Below are 20,147 nucleotides of genomic sequence, written 5' to 3' on the forward strand. Positions count from 1 at the left end.
TTTCGACTACTTAGGAAAGTACATTCATGAATCTAAAAGCAGATTATGTAATCTTTATGTAAAAGAAATCTGTTATTTCCTTTTTTTATTGCATGCACGTTCCTTCTGTGTAAGCACTTAACCCTTTGTGCAAAGGAGAGTTTCCAGGTGATTTTGAGTTCCCTTGATGACAGTGCTAGTTTCTTTTGGTTGAAATGTTTTCCAAAGTGAGTTCATGATGTGGGGGAGAACATGTTCAAAATGAAGTTTGAACTTTCATTGGTTCAGTATGTGTCAGTGCTTAGTGTGAAGCTAGTATATGCTCTAAAGACTGTGTATTGTTTTCAGCTCTGAAGGAGTTGCTATAATCTCACCATTTAAGGATGTCTTAGACTGAAAAATTAGGTTTTGCGCTCATTTCCCTCTATCAGAAAAATCTGAATGTTGACATTTTCTCCCTGCCACTCACATTTTCTTAACATTCTCAGTGAGTCTTAGTTATATTTACTAAACCTTGTTAAATGTGTAATTCATTTATTTTGCAGTCACGGAATTGAAAATATACCTACAGATAGAATGTGATCTGTAACCCATTTACAAGAAGCTGTATGAAAGCAGTGTAATTTTATTTTAGGTCATAGAATAAGATGTTGAGTCAACATTTGATAACTTTTTGTCTTTTAATAGCTAACTTAATTTATGGTTAATGTGATGTTTACTGTTTTTTATCTGAATCTGAAATATCATCTGTTGAAGGTTCTTGCCATTTCTTGCATTTATTTATACTGTTTTACTGAGGACATTCTTTTCCTGTACATTTTTAGTTTAGGGATGGGAGTGCAAACTTAATGGTGATGTATTTCAATACAGAATTCCTCCTCATAGAGAGCAGAAGTATTTACCTGCTTTGATGTTCATGTTACGTGGCATGGGAGAAAAATAATAATTATTCAGAGGAATCTGCAGACGTTGTTTTGCCTAGAAAGGGTAATTTCTGAAGCTGTTACCCATCCTTGCACATGTAGAGGAGGTGCTGGGGTGGGTTTTTGTCCTTCTTGCATGCCAAGGCAGTTCCTCTCCTGTTGTAGTTTAAATTTTGGGGGGGATCTCAGGGAGGGTTCCCCGGGAGCCCCCCAGGGGAAGAGACTTCAGACGGCTGCTGAGGTGCTGATGAGATGAGGGTTTATTCACTGAGGGAGAGGGGAAGGGAAGGGGGGAGAGGGAGAAGGGGAGAGGGATGGGGAGGGAGCAATCTCCGAAGACCACCAGGGCAAAAGAGAGGAGCTCCCTGCGGTTGCACCCTTATCACAGAGGTTCAAAGGGGCGCGGTAACATTCTCCAGCCAATAGAGTTACAGATACACGGCACTGCAGGGAGGGCACAGACTTGGGATAAACCATACATTTCCCAGGGGTGAACCGGAGCAAACCATTTCAATAAAATGCAATCCCACACTCTCCCCACAGGCAGCCTGGCGGCAGGGCGCAGCCATGGCCACGGAGATCGGCTCCCCGCCGCGCTTCTTCCACATGCCGCGCTTCCAGCACCAGGCGCCGCGGCAGCTCTTCTACAAGCGGCCCGACTTCGCGCAGCAGCAGGCCATGCAGCAGCTCACCTTCGACGGCAAGCGCATGAGGAAGGCCGTCAACAGGAAAACCATCGACTACAACCCTTCCGTCATCAAGTACTTGGAGGTCAGGGAAGGTTTTGTTTACAAACCTTTTTTTGTCTTCTTGCTGGTATTTGGGATTGTGCTTTTCAGTTTCCACGGAGCGGTCTGGAATACACTGGGAGATCTGCTGCTGTATTTTCTACCAAAATTAGAAATGTTTGTAAATTTGGTATGTTGTCAATAAAAAGGGGAGGCTGAGCGTTGGCAGGAAAGCTGCATCTGTTGTGTGGTTTGTGTAAATAGCAGCTTTTGCGTTTTGTGTTGAAATTCCAAGTTGGCGTGCAGTTCAATATCTTGTGTAATGTTCTGACTTTTCATAAAAATCTGATTATAAATAATGTCATGGTTCTTATTTTTGTTTTGAAATAGAAATTTCCCAAAATAGAAGATGAACCATTGCCCCTTCCCCTCCAGAATCAGGGCACTAAAAATGTTTTCTCATCATTTTACTAAATAGCTCTTCCACTTGCAGTGTGGCCTCTAAAAGTCATTTCTATACAGTTAAGAAATAGAGAAGAACTGAAATGTTAAGTTCTACTGAAGAAATGTTTCTGTAGAAATGCTTATTTAGTTCACCACATGAAATGGCATATACTTAAGAAATACAATTTTCTCATCCAAAATATACAAATACTGGATGTTACTCTGTAAGAAATAGAATAAAATCTAAATACTGGCATTGTTGCAGCTGCAAGAGCAACACTGCAAAAATGTGATGAAATGAATTCCATCTGCTATGGCCAGTGCATGGTTATACCTTGTAGGTGTTAACAGTTAGAAGGTCTTCTTAACACCTAATCCGTTATCTTCTAATATCTGTTTGAACATCAAGCATTTTAAACACATCCTTATGTTTTAGGAATGCCCCAAAAGGGAGTCTATTGGTAGTGAACTATTCCAAAAAACTGGGACCTTTTTACTGTGGCACGAATAAGCACCCTCAAAATTCTGTTTATTAAAACAGTAACAGCATAAAAAAGTCAGGTCTCTGCTGGCTTCAGTAGCACTGATTCAATATAATGTGATTCTAGGGAAAAAAACTTAGCAAATTACACATTTTCTTGGTTCTTGGCTTAAGAAGTTGTAGCAAACTGTGGTGGTGCATGCTAGGAATATTTTACCTAGAATCGTAATTTGTTTCCAATTTGTGCACAGATCCAAATTGGTAGGGGCTGTGGCACAGAGCCAAAATCAGTAATTTAATTCTAAATTCATGAGAAGTGTTTCTGAAAAGGTTTTGTTTGACAACTCTCAGGATTGAACTAACTGAAGGCATTGTTATTCCTTGGTGTGCTAAGTTTCACCATTTGAAAGCTGCAGAAGGTCCTTCTGTAGCTCGTGCTGCTGTGTGGATTTCATGGGGAGTTCATCAGTGCAGCTGCTTAGGGTGGAAATTCTTGTCCTGAATATGAAGCTTTGACACTGGGCAGCAGAGTACCACAGTGATGGTCCTTGTTACACAGAGCTGCTGCTTTCCTGGAGTCGCTTCAATCTGATGAAATGAACACTTGAAACATTCCTGACTCCTTTTCTTACAGACTATAAATTCCACATGTTCCTTTTCCTGAGTCCAAAGTCTTAACACAGTTCGTTCTACAATCCTTGGAGCACTTTAGAATTTCCCATAGAGGATCTCCTTGTGTTCTTTATTTTCTGTTACCTAACAGCAAAGTACACTGTTATGAACTGGGAGTTGTTTTCCTCTTTCCAGAACAGAGTATGGCAGAGAGACCAACGAGACATGCGAGCGATCCAGCCTGATGCAGGATATTATAATGATGTAAGTAAAATTTTCCTATTCACTGATGAAGTTGTGCAAATAAAATTTGTCCAGAAAATAAGGAGGATTCAGCATGGCAGCTGAGGTTATTCTTGTATCTGCAAAAAACCTTAAAGCTGTGAAGGGTATCTTCACTCTATGTTATTTTGTTCTGTTGGAATCCATGTCCATGAAGGGACCTTAAAGTTGGACAGGCTTTTAATTTCTCTGCATAGGAACTTTTCATAAAAGTTTTTTTTCATGCACTGAGGTTGCAAAACTGCTCTTGAAGATGCTGTTTCTGGATGTTTGAGTTGTTTAATCATGCAGACTTTGAAACACTTTTACCAACTTACTTCTGGTAATATCCGTGTAAATGACAACCTTGCTTTTCCAAAAATGGGAGTTAAGAATGGGTGTTCTTGAAGTTTCTGATTTAAATGTCATTTGTAAATCTTTTCTTTATTCTTTTACAGTTGGTCCCTCCTATAGGAATGCTGAACAACCCTATGAATGCTGTGACAACAAAATTTGTTCGGACATCAACTAATAAAGTAAAATGCCCAGTGTTTGTTGTCAGGGTGAGTACAGTGTTGGAATTACTTCATTGTGTTGTCTAAATTTAAATTAGACTGATTCTTCGAGGTGGCAGTTAAAGCAACTTTAAATAAAAATAGCATGTGCATGGACTACTATAGCAATAGTGTATGGACTACTTCTGTGTCCAGTCTTTCTGTGGAGAGCTTTAGGAAAATAAATGGTAAGGTCTGAGTACACAAGAGCTCTTACTCTCAGAGTTTGGGGTGCAATTCCTGCCTTCCTTGTTATATTTCAGAGAGCTGACATGTCTTGGCTCAAAAGAAAGAAAATTTGGTCTCTGAGCTGTTTGAGTCTCATAGCAGCTTTTAACAACTTTTCCCTGATGTCACACATACTGTTTAGTATGAATATTGTGTGCTAGAACTGCACTGGTGCCAATCAGCTCTTTCTTCTCTACAGCTAGAGTTTTTCATTGTTTTTACAGTGGGCTTTATCCTGTTGTTACAAAAGTCAAAAGTCCTTTGGCACAGTTCTGCATTTTTGCCTTCTTGCATCCTCTAGAAAGTCATTTAGTAGCTTCCATTTCCACAGAATCCCTGAAGAAGCTCATGATTTATTTGGAGAATTGTGAAGAAATATTTGAATGTTATCTTTGCACAGTTTAGTCAAATGTTTCTTTTGCAGTGGACTCCTGAGGGGAGACGCTTGGTCACTGGTGCATCTAGTGGGGAGTTCACTTTATGGAATGGACTGACTTTCAATTTTGAAACAATATTGCAGGTAAAGTAACCTATCAAGTTTTCTTTGTATTTCCTTGAGGTCTTGGAGCATGTTTTAGGAACACATCTTCACCCTGTTCATCGTGGGTCTGTGGTCTGAGCGGTGAGGGGAGCTTTAGAGGCCTTTTATTCTGCTCTGATCCCATATCAGGCCATGGCTACAGGCACTTCACATAATGCTTCTCATTCCACCTCCATCTGCTGTGTTAACTGTTCTCAAGAATGTACCATGAGTATTTGTAATAATAAAGAAACACTTTGGAAACAAAGTGCAAATACTCTTGCTGTTTAGAAGACCATTGTATACAGAGTAAGGGATTTTTCCCCCCAACATCTTGAACGTAATTAGATCATCATTGTTCTCATTTCCTCATTGCAGCTGTTAAGTCAGAACTTTAGTAGCTTCGGTGTTTGTGTGGATCAGACAGTATTTGAATGTGTTTGCTAGAAGTTCTGTTTCTGAATTTGCAGGCTCACGACAGCCCTGTAAGGGCTATGACTTGGTCACACAATGATATGTGGATGCTGACAGCAGACCACGGGGGATATGTGAAATACTGGCAGTCCAACATGAACAACGTCAAGATGTTCCAGGCACATAAGGAGGCGATTAGAGAGGCCAGGTTTATACACAATATACCATTTTCTGTAGTACCTATTGCCATGATTAGACTGTTCTCTAAGTGTATTCTGGGTGCAGAAATGCATGGGTTCTGTCAGATTCTGGGAAACTTCCTGCACCACATAAACACAGTACTTCCTTTTGTTTCCACATTCTCACCGTTTTGCTGGCACCTTTCTGAATTAGTATTGTCCCAGTATCCGCCTCTGCAATATGTTAGAGATGTATTTGTCTGCCGCATTTTGCACTGGTATTCTTTTCATTTTTATATGGTGACGATGTGTATCAGTTATTCCTTTTTATACGCACTGTGTAAGACAACAATTTCATTCCAAATAAAGAATTCAGTCTTTAATAATCTAACTGAATAAAATATAAAGCCTTCAGAAATAAAACACCTGCATAGTTCTCACAAAATAATAAAACACTAAATAAAGTGAAGAACTGCTTGGCTTGGTGAAGCCAAGACTTCCAGTAATACTAAATACCCACGCAGACTGCCACATACAGAAGTCTAATGTTAATACTGAACGGGTTCTTCAAGCTTGAAACTGTAAGAAAGCCATTGAAAAGAAGATTGTAGGATATTCACTTGGTTCAGTGTTGATGCCTCAGTTGTGCACATGTCTATATAAAAATCAAATCTAAAGTGATGCTTACCAGTAAGATGTAAATGAAGGGTGTTTCTAGAGCAAACCTGCATATAATTTTTAGTAATGTTTTTAAAGTAAGCCTGAAGAGAAGCTGCAGATCCCAAATGGTGCTAAAACAGTGTTTCTTTGGGTTCAGGTGCTGGCCCTTGGTGATAAAGGTTCACTGCCACAAACTCGCTTTCCACTAAAGTCACCATTTTTCTTGGTAGGGTGCAGCATTTTCTGCCAGAGTTTGGTTATGAGAAGTGCTTACTTTGGATTCAGTTACTGTCTGACTATCATGGCCCTGCACTGAATTCCTCTACTGCTTTAGGCCCTTTCTTGATCATAAAGATCTAGGGTTTCACAAGGGCTCCCTCATGGTCTTTCACTGCACCAGAAAGAGAGCTGAGTGCCTGTCAATTGTTGGAGATGTTCTGGCCCTATTCACGTGGTTGAATAACTCCTTGCTTTTCCAGTGACTTTCATCAAGCAATGTTAACTGCTGAATCTGGAAGCTGCTTATGTGTCTGTAGGATTCTTTTCATGTTGTTGGTGGGGTGTAATAAGAGGGAGTGTTTCCAAATTGCTCTTACAAGTGGTATGTTTGCTTTATATAGTTTTTTTTTCCCAACAGTTAAACCAAGTAGCATTTTCCTGTAACCAGCTTTCCCTTATTTTTTGCTTCTCTGCTGCAAAGCACCTGTGGCTGAAGAGGAGTTTTCCCCTAAGAACTGTTCTCATGTGCTTCTATGCAGTGTCACTTTCTTGTGGTATTGCCAAACATGAAAATCTAGGGTGACAATCACCAAACCATATTGCTGTTGCTTCTCATCCTGCAGAGAAGGCACTGCTGTGTGCAGTCACAGATAGGAAGGTGCTAAGAATAAATGACAGATTTTTTTTTCCTCATTTGACAGGGGACTGCAATGCAATAGTAATCCCGTGTTAAATTCATGTCTGTGGTGAAGTGCCGTTTGGCGGGCACTGTATTCACTTAGAAGTGCCTTTGTTCAAATGCCTCCTTCAGTGTATAACACCTTACAGTATAATTTTGCCCTGTCTGAGAAGCATAGATAATCTGTTAAATGCTGACTTCTTTCCCCTGCTGTGTGTCTTCATGTAACAGTTTCTCACCCACGGATAATAAATTTGCTACATGCTCTGACGACGGCACTGTTAGAATCTGGGACTTTCTACGTTGCCATGAGGAGAGAATTCTTCGAGGTATGTGTACCAAAAGTACTGATTGGGGTATTTCAAGAGGGGGAAAACCTTTTTTTTTTAACTAGGTGTTCACAATACAGAAGTATCAGCTTGTCTACAATTTTTGTCTTGATGCTCCAAACAAGTTTTTGTTTGGCTGCTGCTGTAGGTGCCTTTATATTCAGAGAGGCTGCAGTTCACCATGGCATTACACTGTTTACTCTCCACTTGAGCTCTAAACAATGGAGGAGGATAGAAGGACATTTTACTGCTCCTAATTAGGTAGAAACAGTTTCTACCAGATCCTGTTTCTGGATCAGGAGTACATTTATCTTTCTCCCAAGCTTAATCTTCGTGACCGCTCTTATTTCAGAACATGCATCATCATGCAGAGGATTCCATTCTTTTCACAGGCACAACTTTCATTCTGATTTCTTCAGAAGCAAGGTGGTAATTTCTCATTCCTTAGGAGGAAGATAGTATTTCAGTAGAGAAAACAGGTAAATTTTGATCACATCATTTATAGCACAGGCAGATAATCCTAGCTATGGTTAAAGTTTCTGTCCAACATCTGTGTACACTAAATTCTGGTGCCTTTCCACTGGCCTTCTTGAGCCTTTCTCCTTCTCTTGCTGCAGTCCTCATGAGCAGTAACAGTAGTTTCTGAGAGCTATTCCTTTTTGCAGAGATGTCCAAGGTACATAATTTAATAAGAGAATGTATTAAAAGACTGCTATGAGACTGCGGGCTGTAGATTTGCAGATAATCTGCAAAGAAGACATAGAATAAAAACATGGGCTGTGAGTTCTAGCCGTGTGAGCTTGTTCAGTGCTTTCCTAAATTAGGGAATTATTTTTTAAAATCATGCCTCCAATTTCAACCTGCATTCCATATTTTATGAAGTAGAGCTCTCCCTGTTTCTTTTGACTGTTAAGGTCTCCTTTTGTTTTACAAGCATGTTGCTTTTAAACACCACTACTTTGCAAAGACATTGAGCTTCAGCATTACTGCAGTGAGGATTTTTAACACCCTGTGTCCATAGACATTATGGTAGGTGTATTCTTTGCAGGACCTGGCAAACAAATTTCTAGGTTATATAATTTACACCTGGAGGGCTTCAAATAGATTTGGGACTGTTTTGCTTGATGCTCCACAAAGAAATCATTCTGCCCTAAACATATTCTGTACCCTCCTCCAGGTATGTACTAACCATATGGGGGAAATAGGGATTGCTTCCATGCAGAGCTGTCAAGGTTATAAAAATCCCTCCACTTCTGTGTTCCTTCAGTGTCCTGTGTAAAGTAGAAGAGCATTTAATTTAGGCTACAGAGAACAGAACTTGCACTACAGTTTCTTCTGTGACCTTGTGTATGTTAACATTTGATAGTGAGTAGACCTCAGATAGAATTATCCTTTAATTTCTTAGTTCATACATCTCAATATTCAATTTTTAGTTTGCACATAATTTTATAAAGAATACATTTGCTTCTACTTATATCATCTAACCACAATACACTTCACCTTTCATGCAAATTGGAAACATCTTTAGATAAAATTGAACAGGGCAGATTATCCCTTGTTTCTACTGTCAGATAAGCAAAAAAGCACCAAACCCCAACCTAAACCCAAAGAACACCAGCAAAAAAATCCCCCAAGCCAAAGCAAGATACCCAAATACCTGATTGTTGGGAGGATGTCTCTGTAAATGTACAGGTTTGATCTGGCTTTGGTCTCTAGGACTGGTTTTGAATATGGTCAGAAGAGTTATTGAAAGAGCTAGTGGATAACATAATTTTCTTGGTGGAAAATACAGGCTTTCACTCTTTTATTTGGAGGGTAGTGCTTATGGCTTTAGGATACTGATCTTCAGCTTCTGACTTCTCCATGTGCATTCTGCTTTTACATAGTCACAGGTATAACCTGTAATACTTTGCTGAGTACAGCCTGCCAATTGTGTAAATTCTCCTGCCATTTCCATCCAGTTAGTGATCTGTAAATTAAAATTTTGGTGCCACTATGTCAAATGGATTTTATGTACATTGTTTAAATCAGATACAGTGCTGGGAAATTATTTCCTACTTTCACACATCATACAGCTATTCTGGATAATATTAGTGCTGTGAAGTTGAAGGAGTTGTACAGTGTCCTTTAGGCCCAGAGTTTCACTTCACATGTTAAGGTGTTCTTCAAGTTGTAACATGGAATTATAAAAATCAAATATAACTGCCAGTTTACCTTCAGATGTATTAATTTAAAAGATCAGCACTCACAGGGATAATATGTCAATATACTCTTGTTCTTAATGATTTTTCAACAACAAATTAAGGAACATATTTTAAGAAACAGATTTTAAGATTGTAATGGTAAGGAATGCTTTTAAAGCAATTCTGTAGAGAGCAATAAAGTTACTGGAATAAGCTTGGCTGATATAAACAAGACAGAATTCCATAGACTTACTGCAGGTGCTTTTGCTTGCACTGGAGCAAACTAATATTTATTCCTATTGTTTATTGAAATGGTTCCCTTAAAAGTGGCCTGAAGCAACAATTCTAGACTTACTTTCTGAAGAGTATTGGAAGAACAGTGGAAGTGGTGAATTACATAAGATGAATTCTTAAGATTTTCCTGCAGTTCTTTCAGCTGTCTGGAATAGGCTACACATTTTTCCAGTAGTTTAACCTATGAATACACGGGCTGCATGAGATACACTTATTAACTGTATCCACTTCCCTTGATTTCCTCAAAGTGAAGAGAAACAGGACACCCTCCAGGGTTCTTCATACCTTGCACCAGAGGTTCTGAGTCTCATTTCTTCCATCTCCAAGTCCCTTTTTGCAGGGCACAGGAGGGGGGAGTTTGGGTATTTTGTTAGCAGTACATGCAGATTTATCAGGCTCCTTTTTAATACGCTAAAGAAATAAATAGGATTAAAATCTTATTTTCTTAGGGAACCATCTTCAAGTCATTCAAGTGAATTATCTTGAAAGAACTTGTAGGTGGAGGAAATAGCATTGAGCATCATTGTTTCCCCACAGCCCAGGTACTGCCTGGCTTTTCTCTTGAGGTAGAGCTGCTGTGGCCATGATTTTGCACCAGCTGCTTTTGCCTGTGTGAATTTCTGTTATTTCACTATCTTGAGGATGCTAATGGGTGCACTTCAGTGCACTTACTAAAATACACAGGTAGGAACTTTAGTGATGTTAAAAAATATTCTTTTAAAAATAAGACATGGAAAACAGGCTATAGTATAGCAACACTTTATTTTCATTACAATAATCTCTTCCTCTGAAAGGCATTTCCAGTAAAACACTCTGAGATCTTTTGTCTAAACTGTTCCAGTGAGGTTAATACTGGGAACATCTCTGTAAGAAACATACACATAGATGGCTTTTAACAATGCTAAAAATATCTGTTGAAAAACTATGTGCAGTACAACATTCATGTCCCTTTATTTATATGAGAAATTAATGCTATTGCTGATTTTTACTGGTGGCAGTGACGTTCTGGGTGGTGTGTCTGCTGATGTATCCCTAAGAACATTTTGGGTAGGTCATTAATAAGCACATGATTCCTTAATTATTCCCAGTATGACACCATGGGCTGGGAGGCTACATACAGATTTTGGATTTCTCAGTTCCCCTGTCCTTCCTTCTCTGTCCTTTCACAGTCACCCAGAATCCAGTAGAAATGGGTGCTTGGGAGGATTGTAATGTTTTCATCCTGAAGTGTAGATGAGCTCTGTATTCCCAGGATTTCAAAGGTTACCTGCCTTAAATAGGTCTTTTGGGGAGGATGACTCCACCCAGCTCTCTGAAGAATGGTATAGCCCATGCTTTTTAAAATACTTTATAGATACATTTTTCTATTTTCTAGAATAGGAGAATTCTAGAATTCTCTAAAATAGGATGATACATTAAACAATCTTTCAACCAGTGTGGTAGACTTGACAAAAGATTTGTCTTAGCCTAATTCAGAGAATTAAAGGCAGTCAAGATTTCATTGCACTCTGCCTGAATTTGAAATGTGCGGTTTATAACAACATCTAATTTTTAACTCTATCACCTACAAAATAACAGGTGTGTGTGTGCCTGCAGAAGTCACAGCAATCGTGGTGAGCAGACTTTTCATCTGCTCACAGGTTCTGAAAAAGTGTTTCCACCTCTATTCATACTGAAATAAGTGAAGGATTTATTCCTTCATTCTCTTCCATTTCTCAATCTTTATTAACAAATAATGTACCCTTGAGCTGTTTGAATCTATTGTATGGTTTGTATTCTCTGCACCTTCTGCCTGAAAGGGAAGGATCTCTTTAGTGTTTTTCCTCAGTCAAATAGCAAATCCTGGACTTAATTTAGACACAAGGTAAAAGGAAGCTGAGGACCAGAACTACATCTTCAGCTTGGTCCCTCACTTTTAAACATGCACTATTATCCAGCTCTTAGCCTTGAAGCAAGTAACTTGTAAAACTGTTTCCTTTTCTTGGAGTATAATTGAACTCTACATTGGATAATTTAAAAGAAAAATATCCTAACACTTCCATTTCCATCTTTATTACCCTTATATGCGGTTTTCCTTCTTTTGCCGTTATCCCAGCAAAGAGAGAAAACTCAGCACATTCCAGAAATGCATGTATGTCAGTACCATGTTTCTTGTAAGGAGACTTTTTTTTAAAACCTTCAGGGTTTTTTTGTCGGGATTGCTTCTTTAGACTGTTGGGATTTCAGGTATATTTGAAATGTCTTGTAGTCTACTGATGCATTCCTGCATGAATATTAGAAGGATTTACTGAGAACAGAAGCTCAGGATGAGATGAGACCTGGTGATAGTGGCACCAACCATATCCATCTAGAGAAGGCAAGTCCTTGAATTTTTGGACTTAAAAAGGTGATCTCTTTTGGAATGCTGGTATTGGACCAGCTCAGTCTCCTCTTTGTTGGTGGGTTTTTTGTTTGCCAGCTGGTGTTGTAGGGTTCTGGTCTTTGTCAGTCTTTGTTGCCAAAGTGAACTGGGGTTGGGAGAGAGAAATGTTGCAGCTAAATCAGTTGAGGAGCAGCAAATGGCTGTTTTCCATGTGCATTAGGCACAAGAAATGTTAAGGAATTGATGTTAATAGTGAATCTGGGAGAGGTTTTTTCCTACACAAATGGGATTACTTGCAGTCTGTGATGCAGGAGCCCTGTTGTTCTGCTGCTCATGTTATGCCAGTAATCCTGCTGCTGCTCCTTTGATTCTTTTTGTTCATGATGGGCTCTTCATAGTCTCATGCCCTTTTCTCCTCTCATTAGGAAATGTCCCTGCCTTTGTGAGAATAAAAGTTACAAATACTGTATACAATTTCCTGCTTAATAAAGTGGAAGGTATCACACAACATGTATTTCCCTAGCATCTTTCTCTACACTTCATTCAGTGTTAAGTAGCACCAGGGACTGGGAGTATGAATGCTTATACCCTTTCCTGAGCTTGTAGCTAATCTCAGTTACTACTATTTTTTAGGATGGTGGATATAACCTACCCTAGATGAGAAGAATCCCCTTTCTTGCTTGAGGCTATTAAAAAGTGTCCAGGTGTCATCTGGTAACTCAGCGTTACTCCTGATAATGAATTTCAGGACTGAAGTGCATTGGTTTTCTCTGCATAGGAAACTTTATTATAGGAGGCTTTATAGAAATATCCACTTCTGTATGTGTAAGAAGTAAAAATCCATCTGAGAGTTGAGAAACTACCCTGCTCCACTGACTTATATCAGCTTTGTATTTGTGAAGTATTCTGGACTGAACAAAATTTCGGGGTTGATCCACTATGTTGAGGTGCTTGGTTTCTGTGATTAAAAGATGGTGTTAAGGTGATAGCTTCAGGTTTTTGCTCTGCTTCCTAGAACAATTCCAGGAGATTTAGAGGATATTGAAACCTGCTCTTGGAGGTGGTTGCACCTGATATGCCTAAAGACTGTAGTTCATTTTGTGAGTAGTGTACAGCATACTAAGTCTTAGAGTCCTGGTTCTTATCTAGAACCAGTGTTTTGAAAATCCTGAAGAATTAATAGGAAATACATAGAATTCTCAAGGAATGGGTGAAAGAGAGCATGAGACATGAACCACAGCACTATGCTATTAAAAATTTACCCTGCACACTTCTGTCAAGGCTTTTCACGAGACAAGAATGAAGAAACACTGTGCAAGAAAGAGATTATTTCAGATGCAACTTTGAAATACTTTCATCTCTTGAAATTGTCCTGAAGCTGAAAGTTATACAGTCACTCACATTGAGCCCAAGGGCAATTTTTACACTAATATTTGTAACCCATTTATTCTGTTCAGCTTGGAGGAATAATGAGAAACCTTAGTGTGTCCCAGGACAGCCAGCTCTCAATGCTGCTGAAATACAGGATGCTTCCATGAGAACTTCCCTGCATTGTTAGGATTTCTTGCCTCTGCTTCCTTTTGTGTGTCTGATGATTGTAAGGGGTAGATAAATACTGAACTAGGTGAAACCATTTTTTTACAGGTTGTTAGTTATAAGTACTTGAGGGATGAGAACTTCATTTCCATCCATGGAATTAAAAATAATTGTGCACAGCACTCTGTGTAGGGGTCAGGATCCACCAGCAGTGAGAGCCCCTGGTGCACCTGTGGGCTTTGTCCTTCAGCCCTACTCATGATTGAGGAGGAAGAAAAACACTAAGCAGCTTGCACTGATAGTGATAAAATCCTAAATTACGGAGGAATTTGAATGCTGATACTAAGGTGTTAACAGTCTTCCTTTCTCAGACAAATGTGGTTGTTGAAAAGGAGACAGGCTGGGTGCCACTGAGGATGGTGGCCTCTGGGTATCTGCTCACCAGTATTTGTCATAGCAAAAGTTCTCAACAGAAAAAAAATCACCTGGAATTAGCCTTAAGCCAGTTATGTTAGTAACTCATCTCTGATAAAGTCTTATGTGGATAAATACTCAGAATTGGACACTCCATTAATTAGATGTTTAATGGACTCTTGTTTTCTGACATACCATTTTCTCAGAGAGCACAGATAAAATAAACCTCTTTTAGAATGTGGAAGTCTTCAGAAAATAGAAAAACACAACTCCTTGCTAAAAATAACCCATATCAGTCCTTAGACTCTTCCCTTGCAGGCTTCTTGATGCTGCTTGTATGAGTTAAACAAAACTCTTTTTTATTTATTTAACTTCTATCTTTTCATATCCTCCAGTTACTGTACTAAAACTTCTGTGCACCTAGGTAAGCATAAACTTTGCAAAGCATTTGATATTTTCCTTCCATTATTTCTATTCTACATACTTAAATTACTTCCTGTTATTTTTACATTTAGCTCTGAGCGCTATTCTAGGTTTAGTAGAGAGACACTTGGCATAAAGTTTTAACCTATGAATGGTATCATCATCTCATATTTGAGATTACATATTCCTAGGGACAGCCAGACCCTGGGAGATGGGGAGAGAGCTTGCAAATGTTTTCCCTAAAATATAGTGGGGTTTTTTTTCATGTCTTTCATAACTGCCTGCATTAACTTCCTCATGAGAAAGCTGATCCTGCTTGTGATGCATTCCATTTTTAGGGAGACACAGTCAAAATTTAAACTGGGAAATGGCTGAAATGGGATTATATAGCAGACCAGGAGAAAAGGGATAAATAAGAATCCCGAATAAATCTGTGTGAAAGGTGGCTGGAAATAAGAGGCATCAAGGAAATGTGAGGAAAGTGTGGAGGCTGTGTTAATATGAAAAAAGTGACAGCTGGTGTAAGGACTGAGAAAAGCGGGTGACAGTGTGAGCGTGGAGATGAGAATGACACGTGGTGGAACTCTGCAGTCCCACTCTGGGCGTTTTGTGGATAATTTGGGGCGACCTCAGTCACTGGGTCAGCCACTGGAGAGGCAGGGGTTTATGGCTGAGTGACACACATGGACACAAGTGGACAGTGTAGAGCGTGCCAAAAGTGTTTATGTGCTAATGTGTGTGGTATTAGTGCCCCTAAATCCTTTTACATTTTGTGTCCTGTGTCATGGCCTGTAGAGACTCAAGTTGATACTTGAGTTGGAGTAGGGTTAGGAACATGCTCTGTGTTTCGAAGATGAATGTGGGGTCAATCACAGAATATGCTGAGTTGGAAGAGACCCCCAAGAATCATGGAGTCCAACTCTTTAGTCCTGGCCATCCCCAAGATTTCACACCATTTGCCCAAGAGTATTGTCCAAACCCTTCTTGAACTTTATCAGGCCTGGAGCTGTGAGCACATCCTGGGGAGTCTATTCCAGTGCTCAGCCATCCTCTGGGTGAAAATCTTTCCTGGTATCCAACATGAACATCTCCTGACTCAGCTCTGTCTGTTCCCCTGGGGCCTGTCGCTGGGCACAAGAGTGAAGAGCGCAATGTCTGCACCTCCACTTCCCCTCACAAGGAACTTGTAGACTGCAGTGAGGTGTACTCAGTCTCTTCCAGGCTGAACAGATCAAATGACCTCCGCTGCTCCCTGTATGGTTTCCTCTCCAGACCTTTCACAAGCCTCATGGCCTCTTTTGAACTCTGTGTAAAACTTAATGTCTTTCTTATCTGGTGGTTCCCAAACCTGCCCCAGCAGTGGCGGTGAGGCCAGCCCAGGTCAGAGCAGAGCGGGACAATCCCTGCCTTGCCTGGCTCCCCCGGGCATGGCTGGCCCTGCTGGCTGCCAGGACAGCCCTGACTCATTCAGCTGCCACCCAGCAGGGCTCCAGCCCCTTCCCACAGCTCTGCAGCCTCATTCCCGGGCACACACACAGCCAGGGGGCCCTGTCCCAGTGCAGCTCCCAGCGCTTGCCCTTGTTAAAGCTCCCGTGCTTGGTGATTGCCCAGCCTGGTGCTGTGGGAGGGAGGGAGGGAGGGAGGGAGGGATGCCATCATTCTGACTGCACCTAGGGAAAGCCATCTCTGCCACCTGATTAAAATTCTTTATTTTGTTTAGTAGTCCCTGTGAAGCAATGTGGACTTCTTTTAAGTTTTGTCAGATTACAGCTTTAAAACTGAAGTATCTGAAGTGGCTCCTCAGATCTGAGGTTAGCTCTGGTTCACTTCAACTATGACCAAGGTACATGTGTATGCTTCTGCAGAAAGTAGTTGAGTAGATTCAGCATGCAAGCATGTACCCAGGACTTATTCTCAAAAGTCTGTGCCAGAACTTTCCAAGGGACTGATCCTTACTTCACAGTGAAAATACAAATTGGCACTTAGTTTTACTACTCACAGATAAAGCTTTTTGTTGAAAATAAAGCAGTTCTTTTGGGGAGACATTTTGATTTTTGCTGTTGAAAGTACAAGTGTATCTTGCAGGTAAAGTAACTTGTGAAATTTTTATATATTCATTTATAAAAGAAAGGGTTTTTTATGGGGGTTGTTTTTTTAAATTCAAAAATATTAGGGCTGTTAGGTGTGTTAGCTTCAAAGAAGCACACCTGTAAGTATGTCAAATATAACTATACAGGAGAAATCTAAAACTTCTCAAAATATATTTCTCTTATAAAAAGTTTCACAGGTTTGACAATTCTTCTATCCCAGACAGTTTAGATTACTACTTGTAATTACTAACTCAGTGGAAACAGCTGATATTTCTAGTTCTGCAAAGCATTATTTTGATACATTACACAAACCAACCAGTTCAATGCATCAGCTAGTTATTTATTTTTTTATATGCAATATTTTCATAATATTTTTAATGTTGTGTATGCATTGATTTTGTCCCACTGGAGATATGTAGTGAGAGCTATTCCAGATGTAACTACAGCCACATAGAGAAGTAGTTGTATCATTGCAGTTTAATTTGCTGGTGTAGACAAGAGCTGCAGGTATTTTATTTATATTGTCATTGAAGACAGAAGGTGATCTTCATCTGGTTTTGATCAATTAAAGAAATTTTATGTGAAACTTTTTGCTCACCAAAATTAGTTTTTAAATGGAACTCACCATATATAATTATGAGCCTGACCTGAAAAACAGAGTTAACTATAACAGGACTGGACCAGGTGCTTCTTCCAAGTCACCAAGATCTTGGAAGGTAAACTCCTAATTTTCATTCAGAAAAGCTGAGGAATGTGTTACCTTAGCTACCCAATACTGGGAAGAAAAATACCTTTTAATGAAAAACAACCCCAGCTTTCCCTGTGTGCTGGCAGGTGCAAATGTTATGTCATGTGTACAATAGGTCTTTTTTTCTGCCTTTTTATTTAGAATGATGGAGAACGTGAAAATATTGTAGATACTGTGTTAAAATCTTATATTTTAAACTTCATCACTTAAAAAAATCCTCCAAAACCAGTCATAATAACCTTGTAAATTAGTAGCTGCAATACTGCTGTAGTAACTGTAACTATCCTAGTTCTCAAAGGGTAAACTGAATTGATGAAAAAATATGGAGCCCAGAATCCTGTCTATTATTAGCAGCATATTGTTATATGCTGGGGAAATCAAGTCTAAAGAATTATACAGTATTTTTACACTTGAACTTCTCTTTATACCTGACTTCCTTTTCTCCAGGACAGCCTTATTCTGCTTTATTTTTTTCTTTGTGTTAAGATTTAAGGAAGGAGTAGCTCTGATACACATTTACAATCCTCAAAATATGGATACAAAGACCTTAACATTCTTAGCTAGTGCTCCTTGAGATTTTTCATCAGAGATTTAGGTTTTTTCTGGCTTTATAAATAATCACTACCCTTAAGGATTAAAAAAACAGCTGAGAGTCATCTCTGGATTCAGTGAAGAGCTGATATTCCACCCCACCTTCCAACCTTTTGTGGGGGGCACTTGTCTTGAGATGGTTGATAGAAAACCTCTGAAAAAGGAAATTTTCACTATTTTTTAATATTTGGAGATACGTAGCACAAATTGATGTAATGATGGTATTCGTATGTAATTTCCCACCTAAGTACAAGTTTAATGGGAATCCCCAGAGGTTCAAATGTTCCAGATATGTTGCAATTATAAAAATAAATATTATAGTGAAGTTAAAAGTTCTAAACCAGCAAACAGTTTATCTCCTTGTCTCATCCAATGGAAAACACATTTAAAAGGCCATTTTCACTGCAGAGATGATCCCATGTTTAGGATCTTTTTTTTCACCTCGGGCAGTAGAAGTGTGTGAGAGCTTTGCTTAATTCTAGGGCTCGTGCAGTCTCTGTCCTTGGAGAGGGCAGAGGACAGAGCCTGAACGTGGATAAATCCCTGAGTAACCTGGTCTGGTGTCAGCTTTGAGCAGCAGATTGAAACAGAGACTTTTGAGATTTCTTCCAGTTTGACTTACCCAGTCATCTTGGGGTACTGAATTATCCTGAATTAGTAAAAATCCTACTGATACAGGATTCAGCTGTCCACCAGCATATGAGACATAAGGAACTGATCTTGAAAAGACAATCAGAAATTCTTTTTTTGAGTTTATTTTTCTGGCAGCTTTTAACATGCTTGAGGAAGTGCACACTGTTTGGATGTTTAGTGGATCTTTGTTTTAGAGATGATAAATGTTTGATCATTCCCTAGTACCAAACAGCATGTTAGACATAATCATGACTGGAGTTTCAGAACTTCCTCTGTCCTACAAGCATTAAAACTTTGTTGTAAATAAGGTGGAAGGTGTGTGCTCTCCATATCTTTGAAGCTCCTGCTGATTATTTAGTAAGTGAGGTAAACCAATACCTACAGATATATATACACGCTATATATATGTAATTGTTATATTTGGATATATGATTTTATATAAATATCTATAATGGTCCCAGGGGCACATTTGATTGCCTTAATACTCATTTGCTGCATTCTTTTATGTTTCAGAATGATGCAGTCTTGAAAAAGACTCTGCAGGTTGTGTTCTAAATCTCTAAAGCCCATGCACAATTAAATTGAAAGTGTTTGCTTTAAAAGAAAAAATAAGAAGAAAACAGTGATTTAGGTAGATGCTTTACTCCTTGGATCAGGGCAGCCTAGGTTTGTCTGTGTGCATCAGTGTTCCTGAAGCTGCATTTCTCTAGATCACATTCCCAGCTTCTCCAAAGGCTCTGTAAGTAGACCTGCTGTGTTTACAAAAATAATCCTTTACATCCAGGTGAAATGGATGCAAGGTTAGGCAACCTTTTTTCTTCTTTTTCTTTCAAGAGTTTGTCTACAGAGTATATTTCACATTCTCACACCTGTTCCAGGTCCTGACTATAATGTCTAAACCAAAATCATTTAATTTCTGAGTTTAAGCATTTTAACAGAAGATTGCAAATTACTAAATATTATTTTGAGGCTGCAGTTATCTTTAAAAAATTATTTTTTTATGTTATTTTGTCTTAAAACATGAAAAGTGCAGGCCAGATTTGTCTTGCTGGTTTTACTACAATTGAGTTTAGAAAGGAGTAATCACACATTTCAAAACTTGTAGACAAAATTATCCCATTTGAATTGTAATTAATCAAGAACAAGGTGCAATTGCACATGGAAGGTAGAATCTGGACATAAATAAAATAGAAATAAAGCATATTTCTATATACCATAGGTACTTCCAGTTGTTAGCAAGATATCTGTGTTTTCTAAGGATTGACTGAGCCTGCAGCTGGATAGAGCTGAGTGTTCCTGCTTGCTGTTTGTGCTGGTCAAGAAGAATCCTGCCTTTTCTTTGCCTTCTGTTCTTTCTTACCCATACATAATTCATTTGCAGAAATAGTGTTTTTAATTAGGCCAGATGATACAGTGAGAGAAAAGAGTAGGGGTTTATTTGGTTTTGGGTTTTTTTGAAGAATACACCAGCCCTTCTTAAGCATGCAGAAACTTGTTTATTGTAGGTCAGCTGATGTAGTTGGATAATAAGCTGCCTTTTCCCTGCAGATCTTGCTTTATGCCCTTAAATATTCAAGCAACAACAACTCTTTGTTGCTTCCCTGTCAGGAACTCACCTACTTAAAATGACTGGAAGGTTTTTTCTCTTTAGCAATACATACAA

The 20,147-nt window shown here is 39.1% G+C and overlaps 1 protein-coding gene across 2 annotated transcripts in view; it reads left to right on the forward strand.

Annotated features, from left to right (window-relative positions):
• WDR33 (WD repeat domain 33) overlaps positions 1-20,147 on the forward strand; it is a 66,062-nt gene that overhangs the window by 15,130 nt on the left and 30,785 nt on the right. For both annotated transcript variants that reach the window (XM_063408731.1, XM_063408732.1), the window contains exons 2-7: positions 1,446-1,673; positions 3,363-3,431; positions 3,887-3,991; positions 4,635-4,730; positions 5,201-5,352; positions 7,113-7,210. In XM_063408731.1, the coding sequence (XP_063264801.1) occupies positions 1,470-1,673; positions 3,363-3,431; positions 3,887-3,991; positions 4,635-4,730; positions 5,201-5,352; positions 7,113-7,210 (724 nt within the window). In that variant the 5' untranslated portion in view covers positions 1,446-1,469. The remainder of the gene's footprint in view (positions 1-1,445; positions 1,674-3,362; positions 3,432-3,886; positions 3,992-4,634; positions 4,731-5,200; positions 5,353-7,112; positions 7,211-20,147) is intronic.

This window comes from Prinia subflava, chromosome 11 (genome assembly GCF_021018805.1).
Source record: "Prinia subflava isolate CZ2003 ecotype Zambia chromosome 11, Cam_Psub_1.2, whole genome shotgun sequence".
Taxonomy (NCBI): Eukaryota; Metazoa; Chordata; class Aves; order Passeriformes; family Cisticolidae; genus Prinia; species Prinia subflava.